The sequence below is a fragment of the Equus przewalskii genome, chromosome 19 (genome assembly GCF_037783145.1).
Source record: "Equus przewalskii isolate Varuska chromosome 19, EquPr2, whole genome shotgun sequence".
Classification (NCBI taxonomy): domain Eukaryota; kingdom Metazoa; phylum Chordata; class Mammalia; order Perissodactyla; family Equidae; genus Equus; species Equus przewalskii.
Genome location: NC_091849.1, coordinates 24445687 through 24458431, shown reverse-complemented (window position 1 = coordinate 24458431; position 12745 = coordinate 24445687). Strand labels below are relative to the sequence as shown.

The window sequence follows — 12745 nt, the reverse complement described above, 5'->3', positions numbered from 1 at the left end:
TTACGGCCTGTTAAACATACATTGCACATCTGCTTTAATGATTAAAGTAAAGAATTCACTCTTGGGGCAGGCCTGGTAGTGTAGTGGTTAAGCTCACATGCTCCACTTCAGTGGCCTGGGGTTCGTGGTTTCCAATCTTGGGTGTAGACTTATAAACCACTCATCAAAGCTATGCTGTGGTGGCGTCGCACGTACAAAATAGAGGAAGATTGGCACAGATGTTAGCTCAGGGCCAATCTTCCTCACCAAAAGAAGAAGAAAGAAGAAGAAGAATGCACTATCTTAAAATAAGGATGCATACTTCCCCTCCTATGCCCTATTGGTAACACCCTATTGCACACACCTGGATTAGTCCCTTTCCGGACATCAGGGTCATGTTGACCTGTTAATTTGCAACTGAATACCTCTTTGAAACTTTGATGAAAATGCATCCTGGGTGTGTTTAATGTATGTTCTTTGCTCTAAAAAAATTTAAGACTGTACTGAAAACCATGCTTCTCTGGAATGCTTTCTCTGGAAGCCCTTCCGGATTATAATTATCACCCTGGCTCAGGTAAAACTCACCTTATTTCTCTTATCTATCGAAAGCTTATTGATTATTTTATGTTGTCAGGCATGAAGCCTGGAAGGGAGAGAGGTCTTCATACGTCTGTAAGAAGATCATTCCAGAGAGAAGAAACAGTGATTGCACAGATCCTATGTTGGGAGCATACATGGGATGATGGCCACAGGTCTGATAATCAACTAGATAAAACCAGATTCCTCGCCTGTTTTCTCAAGCTGGAGTTTTTAGGTAACTCAGCATTGACTTATACATTTTTAATATTTTTCAAAAGTATTGCTCCAGGTTCCTGAGCACAGCTGTTCAGATGGTGAACCAAGAGGCAGAGCAGGAATAGATAAGTGCTAACTGCATTGTCGACGAAAATAATCCATAACCAATCTATAAATGAAAATTTGGGTGAGTTTATTCTGAGCTGAAATCTGAGGACCATGGCCCAGGGCCTTTCTTCCTGAAGGAAGAAAGGGCACCAAAGAAGTGAGGTGTACAGAGTAGTTATATACCCCCATACAGGACGTTTCACATATGATTGAAATGTCCCTCCCACAACAGTGACAAGATTGCCCTGTTGGCACAGCGCTTGATGGACACAGCAGGTAGTGGGTCTGCTCTCTCGGAGGGCGTAGCAGGAGGCAAGTCTATCGTCTTGAGCTGGGTGGTCACAGGTGAGCACAGCAATCAGTTTCTAGCCTACGGAAAGATGCTTAATCCTTAAAGAAATGCCAACGTTGGGAAGGGGAGGGAAGTTGCACCTTTATCTCAAGGGCCTTTGTTCTTGCCATAGGGAATATCTAAAGCAGATATACAATGCATGCTCAATGGCCACAGTCAGGCCCTTTGGGAAAGACAAGGTCAGGCCGAATTAGGTTTACACAAAATGGCTTCCTCATATACCCCAATATATCCTATTACTTGCCAGTTTTATTTGTCAGCATGGAGGAGTGCCAGCCTGATTCAAGGACATCAAGAGTTAAAGAAAGAGTTTTAATTATGTGATAATTTATTTAAAATAAAAAGTAAGAGATTTGAGGTTCCAAATAATCGCCATCATCACTTTACTTTTCAGAAGAAGGAGAATCCAAACATACTATTTCTAAAAAGGCCTTATATATTTTAGAAGTACATTTTCTGACTTTTCTTTGGATAATTATGGATGAGTTCTCAAGTACAAATAAAACTGCTCATCCTCTTGCCAGCAGAACTCTATATTAAAACCTCCATAATGCTCATGATTTGATGGCCAAACCCATAATTGTCAAAATAAAACAAAATTAAATTACAATAAAAAATTATTTATTTGTGATGAAGGTGATATGTGTTCCCAAGTGCTGATCTTGAGCCACAGCTGGATCTTGGCATAGAATTGAGAGATCACATCTCTTCTGAACGCTTCATGTTATGTGAAACTAGTCCAAACGCAGGGATTTTCATTATGGTGTGTAGACTATCAATTACTTTCACTTTTTTTGTAAGTGATGTTCAAGGAAAGAATAGGAGACCTTCAGGATTTGCCCAGATAATGCTGACACTTTTGGGGAGCAACATGAATTCTCACGTGTCTTTATTTCTCCTTGAGCTTTTCTAATTGAGGGCCAAGAGGCAATATATTGACCCCAACTGTCTTGTCCTTATCATTGCATTCAGCTTTGAATGATCACTGGGCTGAGGATAGAGGTTCTATTGCTGACAGAGGCACATATAGCTTCCTCTCCTCTGGTTACTTCTCAAAGAGAAACTCAACCACCTTTTATTTTGTTTCTCTATGATACGTGAGTTCTTATCTTTCTTCTACAGATGGAGTGTCTAGACTTGAAGATTAATCCAGCATCAAGGGACTAAATTTCCCTTTAGAAAATGGAAATCTAGATCCTGCCTTGGTGGAGGGTATACGAGTTAAGATAAACCCCCAAATCTTAGTGGCATAACACAGTTTTATTCTCTGCTTGTATGAGGTTCCAAATGGGTGCTCTAGATCAGCAGGCAGCTCTTTCTTCCAAACGGTGGTTCTGGGGTCCAGGTGCCCCTTTATCTTTGTGTCTCAGCCATACAAAACACACGGCTTCCACGTGTTGAAAAATAAAATTCGAACTGAGTAAATTTTAAAGATTTTATTGGCTTTATTCAACAATTCATGAATTGGGCAGCATCCAATTTAGCAGTTAGAAAGAAGCTCCAAGGAGCTGTACAAAACGAAAAACTTTAACGGCAGAAGGGAGCAGGAACAAGGAAGTTAAACTAGACAAAGAAATGAATAGGTTATTGCAAGGTGACTTTCCTTTAGGGGATGGCAGGGGTCTGTCAGGCAGATTACCTAATTACTGCTGATCAGGCTGATGCCTGATTGACTGGTTTAAGATTCCATTTCTGGGAGAGCAGAAACTGTAACTGAGTTAAGTCTCAGTTTGGTGATGTGGGGCTTAGCTTTATCGACTCTATTTTAGGCCTGTCTTGTTTTTAACACGTATTTGCCCTGGGAGGAGAAAGAGCACGGAAAGTCTTTAGTGGGAGGTTTTATGCCCCAGGCCTGGAAATGTCAAACTTTACTTTTATTTATGTTCCATTGGTAGGAACTCAACTAGAAGGCCACACCTAACAACAAGGGAAGCTGGGAAATGAGGTCTCAGTGTGGGCCCAGGAGGAATAAAGCGGTTAAATTAACAGCCAGCATTAATTTATAGAGTTTATCTGTGTGGAACTAGGGCCCCAAAGTTAGCATCATATATCTGTCATCTCAGCTATCCTCCCTGGCTCGAATTCCCTTTCCAGAAAACCTATTTTCTAAAATCACTATGCAGAAGTTCTCTGTTCTTTCCTGATAGTGGTAGAAAGAGCAGTGAAATAAAAATCAGAGTTCTAGGTTAGGCCTAACTCTAAATAAGCTTGAGCAAGTCACCTCATCACTATGAGAGTTACTGTATTATCTTGGTGGATGAGGAAACAGGCTGAATGATTCTGCATAATGCCGAAAGTCACCCAGCTAGGAAATGATGAAAAAATTCAACCCAGGTAGTAGACCTCAAAACCCTTCAATTTTAAGCATATTTCAATTCTGTTCTATATTTATGTACATTATTATTTGTTCTATGGGACAATGTTCCATGTCTCAGACAACAGGATCCATGTCTGGTTCACCTTTGTGGTTTGATTGACTGATAGGCACAGATGAATGAGGTGGGTGTTACAGACGTGGAAGGCTTTGAGGAACACGGCAGGGTATCTTGAAGTGAGAGAGATGAACTTTTTAGAGCAAAACACAAGGCTGAATCTTATGTGTGTGGAGGGGGTCAGTGCATAAAGAATATTGACACTAATAGGTATGTCTTCTGCGTGAGTTGAGAAAATCCACCAAGATAACAGACAAGACTGAGGCAGTTGGGATTGGAGCTTGTATACCCGGTTGTCGACTTGGAAGGTATATTGAAACCAGGAGGGTGTCATTGGACTCCCAAGTCAGCCTGACCTCATTTGTAGAAGATAGCGAGTATGATCAGGTAGGTCTCACTCCATTTTTTAAGATGTTTTCCGGATTTCCCAAACCCTGTGCTGATGATACACAGCCACATTTGGACTCCCAATGGTGTCAAGCACTGTTCACCCGAAAATGAAAATTTGATTCTAACTAAAGTTGTATTGTCTTACTTTCTTCCTAACTGAAGCAATTCTTTCCAATATTTACAATTCATTTGTGTTGTATTAGAAAGCCCCAGTGTCCTCTTGAAGACACAAAAACTCGCCAATTTCCCTCTTGTCTTATTTATACTGTCTTCAGTCATGCGCTGTGGCAGAGACTGCCACACAGTTGTCTCCTGAAATTGATTTTCCTTTCTTATTTCGTAATTAAACTTCGCAAGCTTCCTTTGCATCTGGGTATGGCCATTGACTATTTTTGGTCAATGGTATATTAACAAAGGTGGAATTTTACCATCCTCAGGGTTTCAATAAATGATGGGGGTGTTTCCTCGCCCTTTTCTCCTTCCTTCAGGGTGCAATGTGAACAAGATAGCTGGAGCTGGAGCAGAAATCTTGGACTATGAGGTGGAAGGGACATATTAAGAATGACAACTAGAATGGCATGTGGGAAGTTATTTTAATGCAATGGCAGCCTTCAAATATACTATCAGGCAGGCCATTTCCAAAGACATGGAACAGAAAGACTCACAGACCTATGTTCGTTCCCTGATTTATTTAATTTTATTGAATCAATTTTAAACATATAGCAAGAAGCAAAGGGAAAGAGATTGGGCAAGCTACATTTCAGATAGGTTGCAAAAGGGTCAGTCACACTACTTGAATCCTTGGCTTCCCATTTCATGTCTTTCTTCCTCCTTCCTCCTTCCTTTCCCTCTCTTCTTCCTCTTCCTCCTTCCTACCTTCCTCTCTCCTTTCCTTTTCACTCTCCCCTCCCTGTCTCCTCTCTCTATCCTTCCCTTTTCCCTCTCCCTTCTCCCTCCTCCCTTCTCTGCCTTTTCTCCCTGTCTCCCTGAGAATTTCTTCTCTCCTTGGGAGGGTGGTTGTGAGAACCAGAGTTGACGATAGCAAAGAGGCCCAGCAGACGGAAGTTATTTGGAGCGAACTCATGCTTTCTCTATTGGAAAGATGCAGGGCCAAGAGCCTCTCATATAGATAGCCAGTGACATCGTGAGTAGCTGTGTCTTTTATGTGCATGCTGTCTGTAGAGGGCAAATGGGGCCAAAATGGGAGTCACTAATGGATGGTCAATTTAAGACCTCATAAATACTGAGTACCCCGTTCATATTTGGTGTCTCACAAATATTTAGTTCTTCTTGGTTCTTTCATTTGTTCCTATCTGCAGGTAGCACAAACAAGCTGTACTTATTTTCTCTATGTCTAACATGTCTCATGAGCTACTAACTTATGATTCACAGTAAATACAGTTTTTGAATTTGTCTACATCTCATAAACTCCTTGCTTACCTACCTAATACTTCCTATAAGTTTCTTACTTATGAATTATTTACTTACTTCTTATGAGTTTCATCCTTCCAATTTGTTGTTTTGGGGTTGGTCCTCCATAGTAGAAATCAATAGTAGAATATTTTTGAATAATAGAGCAAACACACATTACACATTGAAGGAGATGAGGCCCTTAAGGAGAGTGGAGCTCCCATTCCAGGTCTGAGCTACATAACTTTACACGAGAGAGAAATAGACTTTTATTTCATTTAACCAGTGACTGTTTCAGGTTGTCTGTCACTTCCAGGTGCAATTAAAAAAATACTAATACAGGTGCAATTAAAAAAAAAACCTTATTAAAAATTTTCTTAAGAGTAATAATGGATAAGATTTGCTATCACAGTCATGTGCTGCATAACGATGCTTCCGTCAAAGACGCTCTGAGTATTTTATGGTGGTCCCAAAAGATTATAATGGAGCTGAAAAGTTCCTATTACCTAGTGACATCATAGCTGGCATAACATAGTAGTGCAACACATTACTCACTTGTTTATGGTGATGCTGGTGTAAACAAACCTACTGCACTGCTAGTTGTATAAAAGTATAGCACATACAATTAGGTACAGTACATATTACTTGATAATGATAATAAATGACCACATTACTGGTTTCTATATTTACTATACTATAATTTTTTTATCGTTAGAGCGTACTCTTTGTACTTATAAAAAAAGTTTACTGTAAAACAATATGCCATGTTACACCAGTAGCAGCCTCATACAGCTCGTGTTTACCACATCTTTTGATTGAATCATTTTCTCTTGTGTTTAATCTTGTGTTGTTTTGCTCTTCATGGCCCCTAAGTGTAAAAAATCCATTGCTAATGTTGCCAGTAAGAGTCCATGTCAAGTGATTTATCTGGAAACAAAACTGAAAGTGATTAAGGACTACGAAGGTGGAAAATCAGTGGCGGTTATTGCTTGCCAGTCAGGCATGTCCCATTCTACCATAGCTATGGTCTTGAAGAACAAGAACAAAGCGAAGGAAGCTGTTAAAGAATTGGCTTCATTGAAGGCAACGGGACTAACAAAAATTTGAGTAGGGTCTATATCAGACATGGAGAAACTTCTAAAGATCTGGATTGAAGACATGAAGCATATCCCTTTCAGCACCATAGTGATCACAGTCAAAGTGAAAAGTTTCCTCTGTTGGAAGAAAAGGCCGGACCCAACTACGATGTTGAATTTACTGCTAGCTCTGGGTAGTTTAAACGATTCAAGAATTGTTATTTATTACATAATGTGAAAGTGAGGGGCCGGCTCGGTGGCGCAGCGGTTAAGTTCGCACGTTCCGCTTCTCGGAGGCCCGGGGTTCGATGGTTCGGATCCCGGGTGCGGACATCGCACTGCTTGGCAGCCATGCTGTGGTAGGCGTCCCACGTATAAACTAGAGGAAGATGGGCACGGATGTTAGCTCAGAGCCAGGTCTATAAACTAGAGGAAGATGGGCACGGATGTTAGCTCAGAGCCAGGCTTCCTCAGCAAAAAGAGGAGGACTGGCAGTAGTTAGCTCAGGGCTAATCTTCCTCCAAAAAAAAAAATAATAATAATGTGAAAGTGAGTAGTGAGTCTGTGAGTGCTGATGTGAAGGCATTTGAAGAATTTTGGAAACTCTAACTAAGCTGATTGTGGAGGCAGATTACTTGCCAGAGCAAATATTCAACATGGGTGAAACCTCCCTGTTTTGGAAACGGATGCCTGAAAGGACTTTCATTTATAAGGAGGCCAAATCAATGCCAGCTTTCAAAGATTTTAAGGGCAGGATAACAGTCTTGCTTGGGGGCAATGTTGCAGACTACGGATTGAAACCTTTTGTGATCTGGCACAGTGAAAACCCCAGGGCCTTCAAGCAAATCAATAAGCATACAGTACCAGTATACCACAGGAGCAATAAGAAGTCATGGATGACCCAGTTCTCTCCCAAGATGCCCTCCTGAATTGCTATGCCAGCAAAATGGAGAAGTCCTGTTTGGAAAATAACATAACTTTCAAGATTTTGCTTATTATTCATAATGCACCTGGACATCCTCCTTTCATTGGTGATCTTCATTCCAATATCAAAGCGGTGTTTCTCCCTCCAAACAACACCTCTTTGATCCAACCAATGAATCAAGAAGTTACAGCAGTTTTTAAGGCCTACTACGTGAGGAAGACCTCTGCCCAGGCTATTGGTGCACCTGAGGAAGACCCTGAGAAGACACTGATGCAATTCTGGAATAATTACAACATCGATGACTGCATCAAGAGCCTTGCTTGGGTTTGAGATGATGTCACCAAGGAGTGTATGAATGGCATCTGGAAGAAGACTCTCGAGAGTTTCATCCATGACTTTAAAGGATTTGCCAAGGATGAGGAGGTTGCAAAAATCAACAAGGCTGTGGTTGAGATGACAACCAACATTAACCTGAGTGTGGATGAGGATGACATTGAGGAGCTCCTAGAGGTGGTTCCTGAGCAAGTGACTAATAAGTTGTAGGGACTGGAACAGAAATTCATAACTGAAGAGGAGTCAAGAGAGTAAGAAACTGGGCAGAAGAATCTCCAAGAAAATTCACAGTGAAGGATTTAGCAGAAGCTTTTGCAGACCTCAACAAGCTTCTTAAAAATTTTGCAAGCATGGACCCTAACACCGAAAGGTTTTCATTAATAGAGAGGAATGTTCATGGTGCATTATCTGCTTATAAGCGAATCTATGATGAAACAAAGAAACAAACCAAGCAAACCACCATGGACATATTTCTGAAAGGAGTGAACCTCCTCAATAACAGTCTCAAGAAAGTCCTTCAGGAGATAGTCCAGAAGGCATCGTTATCATAGCAAATGACAACTCCATGCGTGTTACTGCCCCTAAAGACCTGTTGGGACAAGATGTGGAGGTGGAAGACAGTGATACTGATGATCCTGTTTCTGTGTAGGCCTGGGTTTATGTGTTTATTTGTGTCCTTGATTTTAACAAAAAAGTTTAAAAAGTCAAAAAAATTAAGAATAGTAAAACGCTTATAGAACAAGGATATAAAGAAAATATTTTTGTACAGCTATACAATATGCTTGTGTTTTAAGCTGTGTTATTACAAAAGAGTCAAAAAGTTAAAAAAAAAGCTTATAAAGTAAAAAAGTTACGGTAAGCTAAAGTTTATTTATTATTGAAGAAAGAAAAATATTTTTTTATAAATTTAGTGCAGCCTAAGTGTACAGTGTTTATAAGGTCTAGAGTAGCACACAGTAATGTCCTAGGCCTTCACATCCACTCACCACTCACTCACTGACTCACCCAGAGCGACCTCCAGTGCTGCAAGCTCCATTTATGGTAAGTGCTCTATACAAGTGCACCATTTTTTATTTTTTATACCATATTTTTACAGTATCTTCTCTATGCTTTGATATGTTTAGATACACAAATACCTACCGCTGTGTTACAATTGCCTACAGTATTCAGTACAGTAACATTCTGTAAAGGCTTGTAGCCTAGAAGCAATAGGCTCTACCATATAGCCTAGGTGTGTGGTAGGTTATATCATCTGGATTTGTGTAAGTACACTCTATGATGTTTGCACAAAGACAAAATCACCTAATGACACATTTGTCAGAAGGTATTCCCATCTTTAAGTGATGCCTGACTGTATAGTATTCCTTGCTACATTTCCGTGAGATCCTACATTTTTGTAAGGCACAGCACTAGGACATCTACAAAATCCTTGGGAACCAACGATGAAACATGATCAGATGAAAGTATAAATATGCCGTAGAGCCCCTGTTGTTAACTATAGTCCATGAATACAAACTGGAACTCTGCACGTCTTTGTGATTCCTCTCTGTGCTATCTCCTCCTCTCTTGCCATCTCTCTTACTCAACTTTCCTTTCAGAATTGCCTCAAGGGAACTTGTAAATTCAAGCTTACAATTAATTAAACTTGGTTTAGTGAAATCGTTAAGTCAATTCAGCTTTTGGCAATGCTAAAATGACCTTTAGGCTGATGCTTCCCACTTCTGTTAGTTCCATAACCATTTATCCATTTTAGATCAGGAGCCCTGAGGGGACAGGGATTGTTTCCGTCTGGCTCGCTGTTCTTTCCCTAGTACTTGTCACTTTCTGAAACTTGATAGACTCTCAATAAATGAATGAGGAAACTCAGAGTCCTAGTCTTTCAACACTTCACTTAGGGAGGAATTTTAGGCACACTAAGATTGATGATCTTAGACTACTCTGCACAACCCTGCCCCAACTCCCTGATCCAACAGAAAAATGCGTGTTGGGGAGGATTAGAGTCCAACATTACAGGTAACCTGTTAAATATGCTCATTAATCTCAAGGTATCTTGAAAATCTATAGTTTTAATTGTATTCTGTAGATGATTCTTATCAGTCTTTTCAACTGAAGACTGTCCAAGCCTGGCTTCCTTGCTGGCTGCCAGCGAAAAACATCATCTCAAAATAAAGAGGCCTTACTCCCAAGGCTCTTCGAGGCTTCTTCTCTCCCTTTTCTTTTGTAAATCCTATTCAATCTTTTTCTCAAAGTCTAAAACGCCTCAGTTACTTGCAAAACAACTAAGTTTCAGTTATTCTTCCATAGGCATCCTTTTGTTTCATACTCTCCTTCCCAATCTTTTCCATGTAGTAGAAAACTGGTTTTTCATGCTATCGGGTATACTATTGTCTTCCACTCAACAATGACTCACATGAAGACTCAAAAAGATGGCTAGTGTATACTCAATTTGTCCCAGCGACTGAAATCTATCAGCTCTAAGCTCTGGTCTAGACTCTGGTGAAAGCGCTGGCAAGCTAATTCTGTCTTCTAAAATTCTTAAGCAACCAGAATTTTCTTTTCAAGCAAGGCTGTGTATGCTCTGCTTAAGTAACCTCTGCCAGATAGGAGAGAGACTTGAAAGGCAAAAATAGAAATAACCTGAGTAAAGACCGTTTCTAACTATAAAAAAGCTTTCCTGCAGACTGCCAATAAGATTCAGTATTAAAGCTCTTTATATGAGACAGTAAGTGGCTCTGAAAAGAGCCTTTGGGTTTCACGGTGGTTGTAACTAGGTTTACTTGGAGCTGGTATACTTGGTGACGGCCTTGGTGCCCTCCGACACGGCGTGCTTGGCCAGCTCCCCAGGCAGCAGCAGGCGCACGGCCGTCTGGATCTCCCTGGAGGTGATGGTCGAGCGCTTGTTGTAATGCGCCAGGCGCGACGCCTCGCCCGCGATGCGCTCGAAGATGTCGTTGACGAACGAGTTCATGATGCCCATGGCCTTGGACGAGATGCCGGTGTCGGGGTGGACCTGCTTCAGCACCTTGTACACGTACACGGAGTAACTCTCTTTGCGGCTACGCTTGCGCTTCTTACCATCCTTCTTTTGTGCCTTGGTGACTGCTTTTTTTGAACCCTTCTTCGGGGCAGGCGCTGACTTAGCTAGCTCAGGCATGATGAGAAAGCCTCGATCTGAAACTCAGAGGGAAAAGCATCTACTACCCGGCTCGACTATTTTTGTAGGTCTTCTATGCAAATAGACACTTAATCTATCTCAGTTCCTGATTGGATCAAATCAGCCAGTGGAAACTTTTTATGCAAATAAGGTGAATTCAAATCTACGTTTTGATTGGCTGTTTATGTGGAAACAACCTATGTTGTTTTCTTTCCTAAGAAAAAAAATAGCTTTCGTTTTCAAAACAGTGCAAAAAAGATTAAGCTTTAACAAAGGTATCTATTTATGAGCCTTGTGTCTCCCTAGAACCGGACCTAAGGAGGCAAAAGCTTGATGTAAATGTATAGCTAGTTTCCTGCAAAATTGCTGTTGCCAGGTTAACTCTAGGAAAGAGAACGTAGAAATTAGCTAAATACTGAAATGTTCTCAAAATTACGACATTGACATTCCCAGTTTGGTGTGATCAAAGTTGTCAACATTCGTTTTCAAGATCAAAGAATCGTCACATTTCAACAGCGTTGCAATTTTTGTGTTCACTGGGAACAGAATGTCTCGAAGTGATGCCACTGTTTGTTGGAGGGTTCCTAATTATGGAATAGCGTGCTTGCGTTGCTAAAATAAGCATTTCTTCAAAGTCAGAAGCTTTGATAAAAGGACGAACTGGACTGGATCTGTCACGTTGAAACTTGCAGTTTTTGATACGGCTCAGGAACTGTGGGACGTTCATTTCTGCCTTTTCCCAAACTTAATCCCAAATAAGGGAATTAAAACAAAACCAACTAAGGAACATGTAAAAGATAAAAGAGCCTTAATAAAGGACTGAAAATCATAAATGAGAGAGATAATAGAATATGTTCCAATAGGTCAGGATTTTCTACAGTGAGACCTGGTAGCCAATCACAAGGCCTATCAGGTTACTTAATTCACGGCGCGGAATTTGAAGATTCGGACCAATCAGGAGGATTTTGCCTTTATAAATAAGAGCAAGAACGGCGGCGCTTCCAGTTGTAAACTGTGTTTGCAGTTCCTTACCATGGCTCGTACCAAGCAGACAGCTCGCAAATCCACCGGCGGCAAGGCGCCGCGTAAACAGCTGGCCACCAAAGCTGCTCGCAAGAGCGCGCCGGCCACGGGCGGCGTGAAGAAGCCCCACCGCTACCGGCCCGGCACGGTGGCCCTGCGCGAGATCCGCCGCTACCAGAAGTCCACCGAGCTGCTGATCCGCAAGCTGCCCTTCCAGCGCCTGGTGCGCGAGATCGCGCAGGACTTCAAGACCGACCTGCGCTTCCAGAGCTCGGCCGTGATGGCGCTGCAGGAGGCGTGCGAGGCCTACCTGGTGGGGCTGTTCGAGGACACCAACCTGTGCGCCATCCACGCCAAGCGCGTCACCATCATGCCCAAGGACATCCAGCTCGCGCGCCGTATTCGTGGGGAGAGGGCATAAGTGTCTTTATGAGTGAGCCCTAACTTCAAACCCAAAGGCTCTTTTCAGAGCCACCTACAATTTCAATTTGAGATGCTGTATACAAGGAGCGAAATCTGCCTCCGAAACAAAGCATAGGACAGGTAGAAGGGCAGCAGCCCTTGCTTCGGCTGCTTAGTGGCGCTAGCCGACTGCTGAGCGCTGCTCTCCTCTCTACCCAACTACACACCAAGCTTAGCTTTTTTTTTTTTTTCTACCTGCTGGGCGTGTCCCTCTCATTAACATCGTCCCCTGGGTTCAGTGGCAAAGCCATTTATGGTATCGCTTGGCTTTCCGTGCTTTCATCTTTAGCTATGGGCTAATGTCGA

The 12745-nt window shown here is 41.8% G+C and overlaps 2 protein-coding genes and 1 long non-coding RNA gene across 3 annotated transcripts; 2 read left to right on the top strand and 1 right to left on the bottom strand.

The window, feature by feature from the left end:
- The first annotated feature begins 6798 nt into the window (after window positions 1-6798).
- Window positions 6799-7078, top strand: LOC139077159 (uncharacterized). Its single transcript, XR_011529497.1, has 2 exons — window positions 6799-6959; window positions 7007-7078. It is a non-coding gene; the product is annotated as an uncharacterized lncRNA (long non-coding RNA).
- A 3445-nt stretch (window positions 7079-10523) lies between these two features.
- LOC103565206 (histone H2B type 1-L) lies at window positions 10524-11001 on the bottom strand. Its single transcript, XM_008541187.2, has one exon. It carries the CDS (start codon window positions 10952-10954, stop codon window positions 10574-10576), a length of 381 nt encoding a protein of 126 aa, XP_008539409.1. The 5' UTR covers window positions 10955-11001; the 3' UTR covers window positions 10524-10573.
- Window positions 11002-11948: 947 nt separating this feature from the next.
- Window positions 11949-12458, top strand: LOC139077286 (histone H3.1). The gene has a single exon (XM_070584269.1). The coding sequence runs from the start codon at window positions 11988-11990 to the stop codon at window positions 12396-12398; it is 411 nt and encodes a 136-aa protein (XP_070440370.1). The 5' UTR covers window positions 11949-11987; the 3' UTR covers window positions 12399-12458.
- The last annotated feature ends 287 nt before the right edge of the window (window positions 12459-12745 follow it).